Source organism: Pomacea canaliculata, linkage group LG9 (genome assembly GCF_003073045.1).
Source record: "Pomacea canaliculata isolate SZHN2017 linkage group LG9, ASM307304v1, whole genome shotgun sequence".
Lineage (NCBI taxonomy): Eukaryota > Metazoa > Mollusca > Gastropoda > Architaenioglossa > Ampullariidae > Pomacea > Pomacea canaliculata.
The window spans coordinates 402930-422708 of NC_037598.1; the positions used below are offsets into that span (position 1 = coordinate 402930).

General features: G+C 41.3%; 1 protein-coding gene across 2 annotated transcripts; it reads right to left on the reverse strand.

The window, feature by feature from the left end:
• Positions 1-5251: 5251 nt before the first annotated feature.
• Positions 5252-18089, reverse strand: LOC112572739 (cell wall protein DAN4-like). Of its 2 annotated transcripts, none has more exons than XM_025252575.1 (4): positions 17924-18089; positions 6719-7093; positions 6179-6427; positions 5252-5941 (listed from the first exon to the last, which is right to left on the reverse strand). In XM_025252575.1, the coding sequence occupies exons 1-4, from the start codon at positions 18009-18011 to the stop codon at positions 5841-5843; spliced, it is 813 nt and encodes a 270-aa protein (XP_025108360.1). In that variant the 5' UTR covers positions 18012-18089; the 3' UTR covers positions 5252-5840. The 2 variants fall into 2 exon arrangements, with proteins under 2 accessions (XP_025108360.1, XP_025108358.1); XM_025252573.1 differs by lacking the exon at positions 17924-18089 and adding an exon at positions 13570-13747.
• Between the last annotated feature and the right edge of the window lie 1690 nt (positions 18090-19779).

Genomic DNA, 19779 nt, shown 5'->3' on the forward strand with positions numbered 1-19779 from the left:
GAAAATAACAGCCTGTTCTTTCTGCGTATTGCAAAAACATTTCTTTTTTTGTTCTTGCTTTGTTTGTTTGCAGTAAAGCGATGAGAGGGGAGTGGAGTTGCCCTTAAACTCTTTCAAAAGCCAGGTGATCTCGATATGTCGCGGGGCGATGGTGGATGTCGACGTCGCTGCAGGTACAGACTCGTCGCTCATGGTGAGGGTGGGGGAGCGGGCTGGGGACAAGGAAGGAAACCTCACAAAGTTTCATTGGCTGTAAGTAAACGCCTACTGCAAGTCATGTTTGTGTTCGTCGTCACCCTGGATGAGGTCTATTAATCGCCAAAAAAACTTTTGTTGGAATGATTTTCGTTCACGAAGTTCCTTACGAGTACCTGTTCTTATGTGTGTGTGTGTTTACATAAGACAGAAGAGGTCAAAGGTCGGTGGTCCCCATCGAATTTAATGAAGGGAGCGCACATTGGACACATCACTAAATCCTTTTAATTTCTTTTTTTTCCCCTATTCTTCGGAATTTCACAAATTTACATCAGGGACCTGTGGGGCCTTCTGCCGTAATGATAGTAGAAAGTCTTGAGGGTAGACCAGCAAGGCCTCGTCGCCATTTTGACCGGTCACACTTTGAGAAGAGAAAAAGTCTCCAGTACATGGGCACACACACGCATACACACTGAAATACGATACTCCCCTCAGTCAGATGCATTGCAGTACCACTTATGTCCATCTGTGCACATTCTGGTGAAAGCAAAATTTCCGTTAGGAATAAAAAAGACAAAAAAGTGACGGACGAAAGGAAACTGAGTTCAAGCCACAGAGAAGCATCTACTTTAAACATGACCTTGATGCAACAAACAAACAATTAAACAAACAAACGAGGAGCACCTCAACCTTTGATAAAAATTTTGCCATAAACGCTGTCGGGTCAACAGCGAAGTGGATCTCTCCGCTTCACTGAGTTGCATTCACTGGTGCTATAAGTAACCTATTCTATTCCTGTCTTCTCAACGGCAGGACGCCGCCAGACAAATCTGTTTATACATTCTTCTCGTGAACTGCGATGTTTCGCAACGTGTCACCTTTCCTTCCTTCTATGGTAAATGAGAGTCTTGCTTACCTGTTTGTCTATCTGCCAACATCCACCACGTTGATCATTTGTGAACTGCAGCGCACCTTACAGACCACATTTTTTTGTCAAACAGATCCAGTGACCACAACCACCATGGTCAGTTTTATTTCCAACCTACAAGCACATCTGAAGTTATTAATTTACCGGTTGCCATAAGCAGTATACTAAAAAACCTGTCGAGCACTCATTTGCAGAAAAATGTCAACTGTTTGTAAAAGTCATGTATCTAACAAAACTTCTACTCATTACGGAATCCCATTGTTTTTGTCTCTTTGTGAATATTTTTAACCCTCGCTAGTACATGCGTTGTGAGCACTGTACAAACAGTTTTGTAAAAGAGAATACACATTACGAGAATTCTTGCATATGTTACATTTTTTTAATCTAATAGATAAAAATATTATTTCCTTATGTTCACTCAAATAAATCAATTTTTAAAATGCATTATAAATTTGTATATTTTACATCGAGTAAGTATGCTTTATATGAAGTGTGTTTAATTCAAGATGGCCCAAGACAGAATTTTTCTAGGACAGCCTGTGAGACAGAAGACACTGGACGCTTTGAGAACCAAGGAGCTGGAGCCGGTCCTGGAGTGTAAGACTGGATTACAGGGCGTGAAGTATACGGTGCATTCTGGTATCACAATAACAGTTCTTTTTTATGGTTTATTTACTTGCATTAACGCAGGTAGGGGGTGCTTAGAATTTATTGCTAAGCTCCGTTGCTTCAGTTCCGTTGGAGTCGTGTTACCAGTCTGGAGACATAGACGGTGTCGGTGTTACTTCACGTACAGACACGTCTACGTGGGGGACTTTCAGGGTGTTGGTGCTGATTTTTTGCACCTGTTTATGAGAGTAAATGTAAGTAAGGAATGCATCTGTGTGTGAGTGTCTGCATTGGACGGTATAAGCTTACCATCTAAGCAAAGCAAAACACGGAGAATCAAAACACAGGAGAGGTCCATGATTCTTACCTTTTTTTTTTGGGGGGGGTGGCGGGGGGTAGTCTGCTAACGGCTTGTTTCCAGCAACTTCATGCTTCCAAACTTTTTAAAATACAGGTTGGATGAACCCTAGGTGCTATGCCTCAGTTATATCAGCATGAATCATCATCAGTCGGCGATACACTAGAATCCTTCTACGAGCCTTTAAGTTATTACAATAAGCCTTCATTTATCCCGGAGGTATTTATACTAGCACGCAAGGGCAAGAAGGAGAAATACTCACTATATAAACAATCAAGAATACCATCACACGCACCAGACATATCCGTATACAAAAGCTCAGACCCGTATATAATTGCGAGTCATTCAGTTACTGAAGTGTTCGCAAGTCCTATGGCTGTAACAACAAAGGGCGGTCTCAGTCGGGTGGTCATGCATGGAGCGACACAGAACTGGTGGCCCACTCTCATGAAAAGCTTGTCTATCCCCATATGTAGGTTGTAGACTCTTGATAATGTTCGCTGTTACAGCTAGTCTCTAGGGTACTCTGTTTTTCCCCAGTAACTGTTATTTAAGCAGGCCTGTACAACATGATTCAAATCGTTCTTCTCGTGACAATAAATTATTGTAACGATGTATGGGCACGAAGACCGCTCTCTATGTGTAGAATAACGGGATGAATATATGTAAGACTCAGAGTAACTAGTTTAGGAGAAAAAAAAGAGGCGTGCTGAGCCTGATTTACACCGTGAGTGTTGCTGTCTCAGTAAAGTTCGAGGTCGGGTACTTTACATGTTTACCTGCAGTAATTTGATTTTTAGCATCTGCTTGGTGTATGGGTGGGAATTACCACATAAACATGGTTAATTGAGTTTTGACATTCATTCACTACTGGAGAAGAGAGAGAACCATGGACTTAGCAGTCAGCCAGCTCACCTGCTCATTAATCCATCGCCTTTGCAGGAAAACTGTCATCACCCGCTAAATACACGAAACAGAGTTTTTTCCCACACACCCGTTTGGTCACTGTAATCGCTGACAGCTTGTTTGCTAGCTTGTCCAAACCTTTTCTGATCACATTATGATGGTGTACACGCTGTTCTCTCTATCACTGTTCAAACCTTAACAAGTAGAAATTTAGCTTTCGGAGTCGACTTTTTTTTGCTAAGGAGCATCACACTAAACTTAGTTTCCACCTAGCAGTGTGAAGATAAAGAAACTAATTAAAAAAAAATGAACTCAGTTCAACAATTTCACATCCACATGTACACCATTTTTATTCATCTCCCTCCTTCGCTTGCCTCCTGTCATTAATGTCAAGAAATCTTAGGTCTCGGTATTTAATGGGACCAGAGAAGGTTTCAGGTTGAGCCTCGACGTAAAAATACCCGGATGTGATTTGTCAGCCCACCCCCAAATAGCCTCGGGTACAAACCTTGCGAAATGTTATCCCCTCTGTAGGGGGCGGATTCTAAACTGAAGACAATAAGTGGTTGTGTTGGCAAAACAACAGAGGGTCTTTCCTTATTGTTTGAGTTTTTCTGTAAACATGAGAATCCTGCTGAACTTACTTACCTCAGCTGTGGCTGTTTATGATCCTGTGATAGATATTAGGTATTATTAAAAATGTGTCTGATGTAGGTACGGTTGAGGCGACAAAGAAGGTTAAGCCAGCTTGATATAATGAATTTGATTGATAATTTTGATAAATTTGACAGAGAATTCTGACAATTGCTTGAGTACAGAATAAAAGGTAAGGTAAGAACACAGATTAACTTATATCCAGCAGATAATCCCAAAGCTAATTGTAATGATGGTCTATCAGCTCGCAGGTAAGGTGTGAAGCTGTCCTACTAGGATAGTGTCGTAGAACACATCGCGCATTGCTTAAATGAATAAATACAAAAGGGAGAAAACTCCTGGTACATTCAGGATTTGTTCTAGTATTGATTACTTCCCTTTAACAGCTGAAAACGTCAATCAGTTACTTTGTTACTTTTGAAAGTAGGAAAGTTTTAGTTGACTAAGCGCCATTTTGGCAGTATTTACGGGTTACTCAATTCGACATGGATTTGTACTCCAACGACTGGGAATTATAAGAAAATAGTAAGTAATATTTAAATCATAATGTCTGTTTCAAAAGTAAATATGTGTTTTGGCAATGTATGTTTGCATATAATGTAGAAATAATTTTTAAAGAACTTTCGAATTTTTGACCTGACTTCGCTATTTGTCTCTGTCCCATAGAGCTGCAATCTTTCATTTTAATTTAGTAGAAAACAAACGTATAATTCCTAAAAGTCAAACCACGAAAATGTATAAAAAAATGCTCTTTAAAACGGTGTGTCACAGTTAGCTGTCTTTATTAGAGGTTAATATTTATAAATAGTCAAAAATATTCGATCGCTGGTTTTTCAGCCCTTAGTCACGTGTAGCCAGTAAGTTAGATAACAGAAGTAATTACACGTAGTGTTAATTAACAACACTCTAAGTGCAATTAAACAATCATAAGACTTATAATCATAGAATTTTTATTAAAACAAATATTTAATATATCACAACTTCAATCAAACTAAATTGTTCGACTTCACTTAATACTGGTATCCAGTATTTATTAATGTAATAATATTTAATAAATAACAATTAAACACACTGGATCTTACAGAACTATTGTTGAGTTTATATTAACATTATCACAAAGTAGTCATTTAAAACCTTACATCAAAATACTGCATTCTGAAAGACGCAGAGTTAACAACTCTTTGTCAAGTAATTAATCTGAATCAAGTGCTTAATTATAAACAGTAGCTTAATAATAAAAATGTTTACAACTACAGACGAAAAGACATAACAAAGGTGAACAAATAAAGACTATTAACTGTAAGTCAAATATTTTTGCTGTGCAGACGAGAAAACCAAGTGAAAAGAAAGGACGTATACAAAAAGAAAAAAAAACCAAATTCCTAGGAAAGGGTCACATGTAGAAATTTCATTAATATTTTATCAAAAACATTCTTAGACAAAGTCGGTGACAGGAAGCTGGTTATCAAACAAGGCAAACAGTAGCAGAAACTTAAACAATGCACATAGGCTTCTGGAATTAAGCATTTGCAATGTTAAAGCACCCGGGCTCCGGTGCATAGGCGGTCTTAACTCGAGTTAAGACCGCCTATGCACCGGAGCCCGGAGCCCCGTACTCCATCTTTAAAAAGGAAATTTCATCAAATGTTTGACCAGGCTGCAATGTTGTTGTAATGTCACACATAAGGCTAATTTAACACCAGGTAAAAACTAACGTGAAGTTCCGAAAAAATAAAACGTTAAAAAGTGAGATTAAAGCTGAAAGAATCAAACGATGATGGTGACAAAGTCAAACACACAGATAAGGACGAGGCTGAATGATGGACGGACTGATGGAGGTGTGGACGAAGATATGTACTGCTCAGTCATTTCAGTATGACGTCATAGATGAGGATTCAATGGTCATTGCTGACAACCAGCAACAAATGTCACGAATAATAATATTGTAAATATTGATAAAAATAGTAATGTCTGGTATGCATGTGACTGTAACAGACTCAATCTATTTAATTCTCCTATGAAGGAAAATGAGCCCGGTTTTTTTCTGGTCATGCGCCTTCGTCCCTTGGCCACCTTTATTTGTAAACAGAGACAGAGAATAATAAGCATGACATACGCACCCCAGTCTAAACTACCCTCCCCCGTCTACATGTCTTGTAACAAGTAAAACAAATAAAGTTTTGTAGTTCTTCAGATGAAGCATTTTAGAAACAGCAGCATGAAGCAAGTGAGAGGCAGGTGTCCAGTTTGTTTTTCCGAAGAGCTGTCTTGTGAAGTGCTGTTCTGTGTTTCTGAAAGTAGAAAATGATCACCCTTCTGAATTGTTTAACTTTTGTAAATACATCACTTGTCTGTGTCTGTCTCACGGACACAAAACAAACTAAATACTATTGACACACAAGTGCTTTGAGACACATCCATGCCCAAACACGAACATGTAGTCACTAAACAAAGACATAATCACGACAAAGCCGGTGACAATATGAGTCTTTTGCTGTGTAGAACCATCTAGAAAGTGAGATGCTCACCTGTCATCGTAGTGTTCAGGTTGAGAGACGTGGTAGTTGAGCCTACTGTAGGAGACGACTGTATAGAGGAAGCGGAGGATGGACTCTTACTAGACATTGTAGTCGCAGTCCCTACTGTGGGTGACGTTTGACTGACTGATGATGTAGGTGCTGCAGTAGATGTAGCTGTCGGAGATGTAGCTGAGTCCGACAATGTTGAACTTCTAAGAGTGGAAGAGGTTGCGACCGCTGATGTATTTGGTGTTGTTACTGGATACACAATTCATAACAAAACACATGTTTTGTTATGTCGGTTGTTGACGTAACACTTGTTGTCATGTCAGTTGTTGACGTAACACTTGTTGTCATGTCTGTTGTTGACGTAACACTTGTTGTCATGTCTGTTGTTGACGTTACACTTGTTGTCATATAGGTTGTTGACAAGCACGAACATGTTGTCACTAAACAAAGACATAATCACGACAAAGCCGGGTGACAATATGAGTCTTTTGCTTGCTATGTTTATGCTGTGTAGAACCATCTAGAAAGTGAGATGCTCACCTGTCATTGTAGTGTTCGTGTTCAGAGACGTGGTAGTTGAGCCTACTGTGGGAGACGACTGTGTAGAGGAAGCGGAGGATGGACTGTTACTAGACATTGTAGTCGCAGTCCCTACTGTGGGTGACGTTTGACTGACTGATGATGTAGATGACTTATCAATTGTTGTCGAAGATGTTGACGAAGCAATAGTTGTCATGTCGGTTGTTGACGTAGCACTTGTTGTCGCATCGGTTGTTGACGTTTCGGTAGCTGGACTTGCTACTGTGGTCGATTCTGTAGTAGAGGTCGTTGTCGAAGTTGTCTCTGATATACACAGAGTGGTTGAGTCTGTTGTACTGGAGAACCCATCAGTTGAAGTGCTGCATGCTTCTGTCACTGAAAACAACCAACCTACACTTAAAACAGTTTTTGTTAGCGCGAAACGAGGGCTCATGTGAAGTCTCTCGCGGTTCGACACGTTGGCGAGAAAAAAAATCTTTATTTGAAAATACTGTCGATGTCAAGAGAGTGTCCATTGCGTTCATTGCCATTCGTGGAGTAATAATGTGGACTCGACACCACCCATACAGCAAGAAGAGGATCAATTATTTATTAACTGCTAATTAATTACTGCTACAGAAGGTCATAAATGTTACTGCTCGGTGATGCCGACTGATTGTGTGCACATCATGTTTACACTAATTACTGTAATTAAATTTTATCGGTTTAACTACTATGAAGCTATCTAATTTATGAAGAAGAGTATTTTGTGAACTAGTGTTATGAGTCATGTTTACGGAAGAGGCGTGTTTTCAGTCACATTTAAAGGATTCAATAGCGGGTAGGTGGCGGGTATGGAAAGGGAGAGAGTTCTACTGTTTCGCTGCCAATACCTAAACATCCTGTGTCCATGTGTTGTTGTTGTGGTGACAGGAAGAGTAAGACGACGATCATCAGACGGGGGGCGGAGTTGTGTAGCTGGGATGTAAGGGAAGAGCAGTTGGGAGAAATAATCAGGGCAGGAGCCAGTAAAGAAATTGAAATACAGCACAGACAGTTTGTATTGGATGCCAGAACGGATGGGAATCTGTCACAGACACTCGCACTCCCACAAAGGCGGGACATTTGCGAATTCTTTTCTATTGAAAACAAATCTACCTTTTTGGTAGGCCCGTATATATTTCATAAACTAATAAAATACATTAAAACGTTAAAAATAATTCCCTAGCAAACAATTAATCTTTACTACTATCTCATATATATTATGATTAATTATTAATAATCTCTAATTCTAAACTCTCCTGAGAGAAAGTTCATTTCTTGATATTAAACGTAAGAAATATTGAATGTAAAGTTTGACACAACACTGCTTTCACTGTATCAACAGTCACTTGGGACTAATGTTCCATAAATATCTATATATATATCATACACACTTACAACTTAAAGGTAAAAACAATGACACAAACAAAACACAACTGTCGTCTCTACTTGGGGTCAGAGGTTATACACTGATTGTCACTGTCTCTGGCGACGAGCGACCTCATCCACTTCTCAACATATCAAACGCTGGTTTTGGGGGTCAGACGTCGTCTTCCTGGGTCATGTGCTCTAGAAACCGATAAACTAACCTCTAAAAAAAACAAAACAACACAAAAACACTTCATCCAGGCCCATTAGTCCGGGCATTAGCCAGACCCAAACACTCATGGCCCCTCTCCCGGTCCTTCACGCCGTGTGTCCTCGGAAGTGAGGCGCTGACCCACAACAGTTAATTTGAACTTTCTTCCTCCCTTTCTTGTTCTACTATGTAAAAAAAATAATCCCGATTAGTCATTCAGCAGGTGGGCTCAGCCAACATCACTGTGAGGACTGTTATCTCTGACACCATCTGTGACAGTAGCCGGTGCGGAAAGCAAGGGAAAGGAGTGGCATGGTTCCATGTCCTGGCTCTGATCACCAGACATGCAGCAGAGTTCTGTACTTTCTGGATTTTGGTGTCATTGTGGATGAGGTGTGAGGGGCAGCTGGCAAGCAATGAGTTGCAGTAATCAAGCCGAAAAAGAACAAACACGGACAAGAGTTATGGAAGCGAACGGAGAATGTGACGGATGGCGCTGATCTTACGGTGTTTATAATAGACATACAAACATACAGATGTAACTTGTCTATCATAATAGACAGACTGACAGACAGATGTAACTTGTTTAGCAAGAGTCAAGTCTGCAGTGACAATGAATTTCAGATTCCTGATGGAGGACACAATGGTGATGTGGGTTTCGCCCACCTTGATGTCATTTGGTGGACAAAAGAATAAAGATGGATTTTTTTCTTCTTGAACATAGAAGGACTTCCGTTTTATTATGGTTTGTCACCATCATGTCTTTGATATCACTGATACAGGCTTCTATGGTGCTGGTAGCAGACTGAGACTTCCGGTGGAATGGAGCGGTACAGCTGCGGATCATCAGCATATGATTGTTATAAACCTTGTAAGACTTGTAGTATTTTTGTCTGTCTCGGTTAACCCTGAAAGTCGGATCATACTACTGTCTATTCTGCTCTCGATATGTCCGCCTACCAACATCATCATGCACCGAGACGTCTACACCACGTAGGTCGGGATGTGTCACAGCTACGTTGCCATGGACTCAACCAATGGGAGAGCTTGGAATATAACTTACATACATCCACAGCGCAGCCATGAATTTGACCGATTGATGGATGTCACCTGCACTCTATATTCAGACCAAATAATAATATAACACAACAACCATTGAATTTAAAGATAAGTATAAATTGAAAAAGCTGTCAACCATAAATAATTAGAATATTATACGTTAAAAACAATCAAAAGAAATCTTAACTCCTTAATTAACACCAATCCAAAAACCCTAACAGTTCCCTCTCCAGTCAAATATCCAATGGTCATTCACTTCCGGAGATGCAGTCCTCCTTAAGAGGTCCACTTCACAAGAATATATACACAGTCTCCACTCCTAAACTCCGCCAAGGACGGTCCCAAGCCCGGCTGAAAAAGGAGGAGGGTTGGGCGTGGGGCTAGCACCCCCACCCCGTAAAACAAACCCTTGCTACAAAAACATCGACAACAGCAAAACAATGGCCAACAGTCCTGGAAGAGGAAGGGCCTTCACCTAGAGGGAGTATGACGTGTTGCGGTGAAAGCCGATCTTCGGAAGCTACAACACCGACCACCCTTCTATCGACCAGGAAAACACTTTCCATGGGCACGTGAACGTGCGAACTATGTTCGAGGCAGGAAAGGCAGCCCAGATAGCAGCAGAAATGCGAGACTACAAACTGTCACTCCTCGGACTTTGTGAAACTAGGTGGACGCAGTCAGGACAACAGCGATTGGCAACAGGCGAGCTGATCCTCTTCTCGGGGCATGAGGAAGACGGCGCACCACACACAGAGGGCGTAGCGTTCATGCTGGAGAAGGAAGCACAGAAGGCGCTTATTGGCTGGGAGGCAAGAGGTCCCCGATTCATCACAGCGTCCTTCTCTACAAAGAAGAAGAGACTAAAGATGAATGTGATCCTGTGCTATGCCCCAACCAACGACAGCAGTGAAGACGCCAAGGAGCACTTCTACGACGAATTGCAGAGCATCCTGAACAGACTGAGTGACAGAGACATCAATATCCTCATGGAGACTTCAATGCTAAGATTGGAGCAGACAATACAGGATATGAAGAAGTGATGGGGAAGCACGGTCTAGGAGACATGAACGACAACGGGGAGCTGTTTGCTGACATCTGTGCCATGAACAACTACGTGATTGGTGGAAGCGTGTTCCCACACAAGAAGATCCACCGAGCAACATGGGTTTCACCAGACCACGTGACAGAGAACCAAATAGACCACATATGCATCGCAAAAAAGTTCAGAAGATCGTTGATGGATGTCAGGGTCAAGAGAGGAGCAGATGTGGCGTCCGACCACCACCTTGTGACAGCAAAGCTTAAACTAAAGCTGAAGAAGAACTGGACAGACCACGAAAGAAGAAAAGCAAGATACAACGTGAACTACCTGAAAGACCCCAAGATGAAAGAAGAATACAAGACAGCAGTCCACAACAGATTTCAAGCACTCCAAGAACTACTTGACGAAGAGACACCCCCAAATATCGAGACCAGTGGAACAACATCAGAGAGTCTTTCAATACAGCATGCGAGGAAGTCCTTGGAAGAAGGAAACCAAAACAGAAAGAATGGATCACACCAGAAACACAGAAGAAGATCCTCGAAAGAAAGAGAAAGAAAACTGAAATCAACAACAGTAGAACTAGATCGGAGAAGGCAATAGCGCAGAAAGAGTATAGCACAGCGAATGCCGAAGTGAAGCGGAGCATCAAACAAGACAAGAAGAACCACATAGAGGAGCTAGCAACAGAAGCAGAAGAGGCAGCAGCAAGTAGGAACATGAAGAGACTGTACGATACGACCAAAAAGCTGACAGGAAAGATTAGACATTCAGAGCGACCAGTCAAGGGCAGAGACGGCAACACACTGATGGGAACAGACCAGCAGCTGAACAGATGGGCCGAACACTTTGAGGAATTGCTCAACCGACCACCACCAGTAAATCCACCAGACATCGAAGAAGCAGCGAGAGACCTACCGATCAACTGCAACAAGCCAACCAAAACCGAGATCAGAAGAGCCATAACACAACTGAAGAATAGGTAAAGCCCCAGGACCAGACGAGATACCAGCAGAGCACTGAAAGCCGATCCTGACCTATCCGTCAACATGTTGCACAGACTGTTTGAGAGGGTTTGGAAAGAGGAACAGGTCCCGGCAGACTGGAAAGAAGGACATCTCATAAAGATCCCAAGAAGGGGGACCTCAGCCGATGCGAGAAACTACAGAGGCATCACTCTTTTGTCCGTGCCTGGCAAGGTCTTCAACAGAGTCATACTGGAGAGACTGAAGGGCCCAGTGGACCAGATACTTCGAGAGCAGCAGCAGGCTTCAGACAAGACCGATCGTGCACAGACCAGATAGCAACACTGCGGATCATCGTAGAACAGTCTATAGAGTGGAAACTCGCCTCTCTACGTCAATTTCGTGGACTACGAGAAGGCATTCGACAGTGTGGACCGAGAGACGCTGTGGAAACTGCTGAGACACTATGGCATCCCGAGGAAGATCGTCAACCTGATCCGCAACTCATATGAGGGAATGACGTGCCGAGTAGTGCATGAAAGACAGCTAACAAGAAGCTTCGAGGTGAGGACAGGGGTCAGGCAAGGCTGCCTGCTTTCACCGTTGCTGTTCCTGATCGCAATCGACTGGGTGATGAAGCAAGCCACCAATGAAAGGCGAAACGGAATCCAGTGGACTCTGTGGAACCAACTAGACGACCTTGACTTTGCAGACGATCTGGCACTCCTGTCCCACAGCCACCGACAGATGCAAGAAAAGACATCAGAGATCCAGTCAGCCTCGGCACAAGTGGGGCTACACATCCATAAGGGCAAGACCAAGATCCTGAAGGTCAACACTGACTGCGAAGAGCCAATCAGGTTGGATGGGGAGCCGCTAGAAGAAGTCGACACCTTTACCTACCTCGGGAGTGTGGTGGACAAACAGGGAGGGACAGACGCGGATGTAAAGACAAGAATTAACAAGGCAAGAGGCGCTTTCATAAAGCTTGGAAAGGTCTGGAGCTCCGGGAGCATAGGCTACACGACAAAGATCCGTCTCTTTAACTCCAACGTCAAGTCAGTCCTACTATACGGAGCAGAAACATGGAGGACGACCAAGGGCACAACGAAGAAGATCCAAACGTTTGTCAACCAGTGCCTGCGCAGAATCCTCAGAATTCACTGGCCAGAGAGGATAAGCAACACCGACCTGTGGCAGAGAACGAAACAACAGCCCATAGAGGAGGAAATCCTGCGGAGAAGATGGGGTTGGCTAGGACACACCCTAAGGAAACCAACATCCAACGTCACAAGACAGTCGCTGACGTGGAACCCCCAGGGAAAGAGAAAGCGAGGAAGGCCGAGAAACACCTGGAGACGGGACCTCGCCGCCGACACCAAGCTCACCGGATTTGGATGGGGTCAGCTGGTGACGGTAGCCCAGGACAGGAGGCGTTGGAGGGCGGTCGTCGATGGCCTATGCACCAGGAGGGGCGAAGGGCATAACTAACTAACTCCACTCCTACCTCTCCCCTTCCTGTAGCTCGGTACGATCTACCCACCGACAGCCCAAGAACACAAAGTGGATAGCCAAAAGAAATAAAATAATATAACAAAATCTTGACAGAAAATTACTAGTCTTTAAAATAGAGACTTCACTTAGAAAAGCATTCAACCCCCTCACACACACACCAAACCAGTAATCTACTTTCAGCAATTTACCTTAAACAAAGAAATTACTCTCTCAAATTAAAATTTCTACCATTAATTCCCTACATCAACCATCGTTTTTAAACAAAAAGGGACATACACAGCGACTCATCTCAACAGGTTCAAACAAACATATTGTGTTTTTATCTCTATCCAATTTGACTACCCCATGCTACCATCTAGTCGAATCAGTGATTTTGACCGTATCATCTCGCTCGATTTTTTTTTATCACAACAAAATGTCTTTTTGACTTTCTTAAGCCACAATTTCTTCTATTAAACAAAAGTTACAATGTTTTTCATGTAAGGTCTACACCTAGAAGCTAAAATATGAACTGTTAGAAACATGTTCTAGGAATTCACGGAGAAAAAGAAAGTAGAAGACATAGAAGGAAAGAAGCTAAAACTAGAAAGAACAAATACAAGACAAATGTAAAAAGTACAAAGACAAAAACAAAGCCATGTAAACAAAACTCCAGTGAAGTATTTACCTGTCCTCAAGTACAACAGGAAGAAGATGAACTTAAAAGTCAGGACATCCATGTTGATTTTGTGTCCAACCTTCTGTGTGTCCAGCTGCATCAAGCTGTTGGGTGGCGTCTGCTTCTGGTCACATGACGACGCGATACTCCATCACAGTCGCGTCACTGTTGCTGTGGCGACCCCTGTACCTGTGCGTGATTACCGCCCTTTTCGATTCCTGGGCTTTAGCTTTGTCCGAACTCGCAGCCGGGATTTTGCCTTCATCCTCAAACCATAATGGCCACACTAATCACAAGTTTTGATTGGCTGGGAGCTGAATCGTTACCACATCATCTCCATGCAGACCATTAAAACTCGCAGTGAACAATAAACAGGACGCAGGATTGGAAGGCACGAGTCGCAGATCGATGACTGAAGACCATGGCAGATGGCGGGCTTCTGCATGAAGCCGAGCTTAGCAGCCTCCACTTTATCATGAGATTCAAATGTTTTCAAAAACAAATACAAACTGCAATCTGACACTGCGTCACAAAATCCATCTACACTTTAGCAGATTTTTTTTACATGTTTTCATTTACTATTCAGTATTTGTGGATAACTTTTTTCTATATTTTTTTATTTTCTCTCTCTCGGTGATGTTGTGTACGTACGCGGGAACATGTAGAGCGGGTTGGATCCGTGTCGTATCTGTTATCTTTCTTTTTTCTTCGTTCCTTAATTCTTTTTCTTCTGTCTTCAATCTTTAAATAGCCTTCTTAAATGGTTTCTTAGAAGTGCCAAGCTGTTTACTTTTGTTTCAACACACTACTTAAATTCAACATTAATTCTTCTGTTAATGTATACACTCTCGTGCTGATTAATTACAATGCCATATGGTTGAGCTAACCCTCACAGTAAGCTTCTGATAATTTGCAGAGGGCTTCTCAAACTTGTTTTCTTAGTCATATTACTGCTTCTGGCTATAGGAAAACGTTTTCATATATTCACAAATGCCTGTGTAGATATTTTATTTAAAGTCTGTTGATATACACGGATATAATGACTCCTTCACGTCCTTTTGGACTAGATACACTGTGATTCTTTTGCAGTTTTTACACATGCAGAGACAAACAATTATTGTCGTGCAAGAGTATCATATATATTTCTTTACAATAAATTTTGGCTTAATTGTTCAGACATAATTAATTACATATTTATTTATATTATTACTTTTTTCGTTCGATATTCGCTTTTGCGATCTTTTCTTGATTCTGCTTCTTTTCATGTAATCTTTTTGATAAGTATTTTTAGTATTATACTTTGCTCTGTACTGTATGGCCTTGTCATGTAGGGCAACATTTTCCGAGAACTCACATGCCACGGAACAAAGACCGTATTGCACCGCAAATGTTATTCTCATCCTATTCCTCTCCCGGTCCTCATCTTACGGCTGCCCCAAGAAACCCCCGCAGCATTTGAATTAGCATATAAAAGTCAAGGCTTGTATGAGCTTTTCGATTTTCTGCCACCACGGCGATCATTAAGGCTCATGACTAATAAAATGTGATGTCTAGGGAAAGGAACCGACCGGTAGTCCAGCTTTACACATCAAGGAACGCAGATGTACATTTTGTACGCCCATCATCATCATCATCATCATCATCATCATCATCATCATCATCATCATCATCATCATCATCATCATCATCATCATCATCATCATCATCATCATCATCATCATCATCATCATCATCTAGGGGTCAGTGAGCGAGAGATACAAATCGCGCTTACATCCAACCATATGGAAGGTGGAACTGTCTTTATCTTCTTTGCGAGGTTCCCGAGAAGTCCTCTTTATTGTACATCTTCTCAGTCAAGAGGTAAATGTTCCAGCCACAGTTCCAATCAGGACCTGAACTAGCACCATAACAGCCTAAAGCTCACAAAAGCACAAAACTAGAGGGTAGGGGTGGAATAACGACAGGAGCACCAACCATTATGGCCCTTATCGTGTTTTAGTAGTACAGGAGGACTGTAACATGACTCCACCGTGTCAGAGCAGTGGTCAAATATTCCACTGAGAATAGCAAAGTCCTGGGTTGACATCGTACTCTGGGGAAAATTTACTGATTGTGACAACTTTTCGGTTAAAAGTTTGGTGGTTGTGTATGTTGCCCTGGTTGATTGTTGTTGGGGTAGCAGGTTAAGCGTGCGATTTTGAGAGTGAATGTTAAAGGTTGATATTATAAAGAAATTTTTCTTCATGGAACCCTTTATTAATATTATTCCTTTTCTGAAGAGCTAATATTCCTTGTTTTTTCTTTCATCGTTTGCTTGACACATAAGTCAGTTTTGATATTAGGGTTGAGGTCTGTGTTTGTGTTATTTATTTTTGACAATGATTGGGCAGAGAACCACGATTTGCTATTTGCACTCATGTAGGGAAGGACAGTCGCCAAGATCAATGCCAAAGCAGACCTTAACCTTAATAGCACTCGTGAAACACTAGTAACACTGATATTTATCAGCTCATTATCTTCCCAACATTATTGATTTCTACCCGTTCAATAAAAATATTAATAGTACTGCCTGGGACGAAACTTCCTGTTTGTCCGCAAGAGGAAGAAGAAACAATCGAAAACTTTAACGACGGTTCCCGCGGAGTGGGCGATAAAAATACAAATTTACAACATGTGAAGCTGCTTTCACATGATAACAATGCTCCAACATATTTCTGAGGACATGGTTAAAACTGCAAAAGTGAGGAGGATGAAATTGGATACGATGGCGATTGTAGCCTATCCTACGGTCACAATGTGTGGCCCATCTATTGTTTGTTTGTGTACAAATAAAATGTCCTGATGTACGTTTGTTGATTTTCTATTTGTGTTGGACAGATGGAAAAGCAATTGATTAAAACATCATACAAACTTCTGTTTTTGTTTTGTTTGTTTGTTTTGTCCAAATAATCCAAAGATAAGTGTCTGGTACATTTTTTATTGTGTAAGTGGTCTTTATTAATATCGAATAAGAAAGGTTCTCAAACGTTGATTTCCAGACAACCTGTACGCGTGCATCACCTGAATACGCACATGCGCACTGGGGAGAGGCATAGCTGCTTGCTCGGGTCTAGCTCGGCGGTGAAAAAGCCAACAGCTGAACTCATTATATTTAACTGTCGACTGTTGATAACATAGTCTGTGTCTGTACATCTGCACCCATGAATCACTCCTCACCAGCCTTGTGCTTCAGTTCGCTTGCAGTGTGTCGCCCACAAACGCTTTGTGTGGACAAGTACAGGCTTCGTTAAAGGGAGTTAATGCAGTGGAACGTTTCTCGTTACTTCATGCGAGTGGCCTCCCCTCTTAAAACTGCTGGTGACTCTGTACAGACTTCACTGTTTCGTGTTTTATTTTTTTAATCTTTCTTCCTCCTTATTCCCTCACTCACTCACACGATCTCATACACACACACCCACAGACGAGAGCACGCACTGCACGCACCCTTTTCTATCACACACACACACCTACACACACACACCTACACACACGCTCTCGCTCACCCACATTCACAAAGACTTCAGTGCTCCCACTGACCGTATCACCGACATCGACGGTTAATATTCAAGCTCCATCGATTCCATACATAGTGTCGCCCACATGATGTATTGCTATTTGCCGAAGCATTCCGTTGCACAGAGGACAATGCGATTCTATTTAAAAATAACCTGTGTCTAAATTTTTAATTCAGCTTTATTTTCATGCTATCCATCATGTGATGTGCTGAGAGTTTTAAAAACTTGCAATTTCATTGTTTGGTTAACATTAGCTTGAAGCACTATTGTGTAGAAGAGCATTAGAAGGGAGACATTTGTGACTAATGGTTTGTGGAAAGAGAGAAATACCTTCACTGAGAAGTCATAGCAAAATAAATGAAACGGACACAAATATTTCGATTCAGTTGTTTTGGGGATTTTTTCTGCCCTTTTATTGCAGATTTGTACTGGTAGCAGACTTGTGTTTGAGCATGGATAATAACTTTAAATCAGTGATAGAAATGCAAGGAAAACATATTATAACAGTAGCTTTATGGAACTTTCAGTCTCTTTTACTACAGGTGTAAGGCACACCTGGCTGGATAAGAAAGTGCACAAAACATTATAGAGGGCAGGAGAGAGACAGAGAAAGGAAAATAGATACACAGAGAGGGAAGGAATAGATATATACAGACACTAGTAGATATGACAATAAAGAGCACGAATAAGAAGAAAGAGGAGTAAAATTTTGAGGATTTCAAATAAAAATGCATAATCTAGTCTACATATTCCTTGAATATAGAATGCCAATAATGGTATTAATCACATCAATGGACACAATAGCTTACCTGGATAAAGCAGCAGAAATCCAACAACACAGCGCAAACCTTTTGGTGTCATTCTTTGTCGGCATTCAGTGTTAACATGAAGCAGCATTCAAGTTAAGCGTGGTTTCTATGACAACAACAAAATCACCTTTGCTCACACAGCTTCGGTAGATGTCGCCACAGCTGGACTCCCACGACTCCGAGTCACGCGCACCCTTTTATTTTCTACCCGAAATGATTGGTTTTGCGAGGAGATACCCGGCTGCCATTACGCAATCAATACAAGCGTTGAATCTGTTTACTTGTGGAAAACACGGCAACGGACGAAACAGGTAGACGATGACCCAGAGAAAACATTAACCTCACACACACCCTCCATTATCGACCACATGGTACAACTAAATGTACCACGTTGGGAATACACGGACGATAAGTTTAATCTGAACTAAAAATTAAAAAAAAAACAATATGAAAAAAAACTTAAGAGAAAAGACATGAAAAATGAAAACAAAAATAGAAAGAGTAATAAAATCTTTTAAACTGATTACTGATGTACGAAACACCATTGAAAAGGGAAAGTAAAAAAAAAAATTATTTGCTATGATAAGAGTTTGAACCTATGATGTTCCAGTTCAATAAACAGGAACAATTTCTTGCCTTGCCACTTTTTAAAAATTTGCAATCAGACGAAGATGACGAGCTAACATTTCTGACAATACATAGGCATAACAGCATTTAACGATATCTTATAATAAAAAATATATGTAATACAATAACTTTCGTATGTTAAAAGCGGATTTTATAACTGCAAGCACTAGGGACAAAAGTTTATAAAAATTTGCTGTAAAACTTACTAGCACTTTATATTACTGCAAAATATTGTTCTGTATTAATGAGGCAAAGTATTCTGAACAGCTTATGGAAGTAATTGATAATTTAATAATTCATTAATCCATTCAGCGACAGCAACTTCTAATCTGGTCCGACAATATTATTCCTAGTGAGACAGACGGACCTTGAGGGACGAAGCTATTGGCAAGGTTCGCTACTTTGGCCTGTCTTGACCCACGACAATAAAGTGTGCATGAGACGACCCTTCTATTTTTGTGTTTATGTTAGCCACACAACTGTTCGTCTATTTGTCCGCTTCGGGTTGACTCCCTCAGTGAGCATGATGTATTGTGTATACTCAAGAAATGCACAGACAGAAATGTCACGTAGACGTCCACTGGACGTATTTAGACAAAAAGCCCGTAGTTCAGTAAACAAAAAAATCACTGTGCACAGACTGGGTGTTGTTTGTGAACTCGAATGATGATAATCGAGCTGCTTTAAAAATTCATGACCAAGTAGGTGTGATCTGTACTGACGCCGACAGAAACGTGTTGTCCATGTCTATCCTTGGCTGACCTCAGACGTCCTGTCCTGTGTCCTGGTGCAGCAAGGAAGTAAAAGTGGCGTTCAAATCAATTTTATTTGTTTTTATTTTAGAAACTAATGTTGGAGATCAAACAACAATGCTAAAAAAGCTCATGCAAACCTCACGATGTCCATACGATTATAAAAGCAGCTTGTGAACTTTGTGACCCCGTCTTGAGTCACACAGTCAAACGCGAACTTCGAACAATGACTTATGTTAATCAATCTTCAGGACCACCCTCTTCTACCCTCAGTAACCTCTGTTTGTTTACACTGCAGTAGCAGTAAACAACCAGTGGATTCCTTTGAAGACACTAAAGGTGGAATGTATGATCTCGGTTATCAGTGTACTGATGTTATTAATTTAATAAATCTTTGAATGAACACAGGATATATTTGTAAATATTTACCTTTCAATGTTGTTCATTTGTCTTCTCTATACCAACCCACAGGCATTC

What these genes read in the sequence shown, in the direction of transcription:
- LOC112572739 (XM_025252573.1), bottom strand. Translation starts at nt 13,660, where the DNA reads ATGCAGCTGGACACACAGAAGGTTGGACACAAAATCAACATGGATGTC. An exon ending in CCTGTTGTACTTGAGGACAG is followed by an intron (nt 7,094 to 13,569) that starts GTAAATACTTCA and finishes GGTTGTTTTCAG; the next exon opens with TGACAGAAGCATGCAGCACT. An exon ending in CACGAACACTACAATGACAG is followed by an intron (nt 6,428 to 6,718) that starts GTGAGCATCTCA and finishes TTGTGTATCCAG; the next exon opens with TAACAACACCAAATACATCA.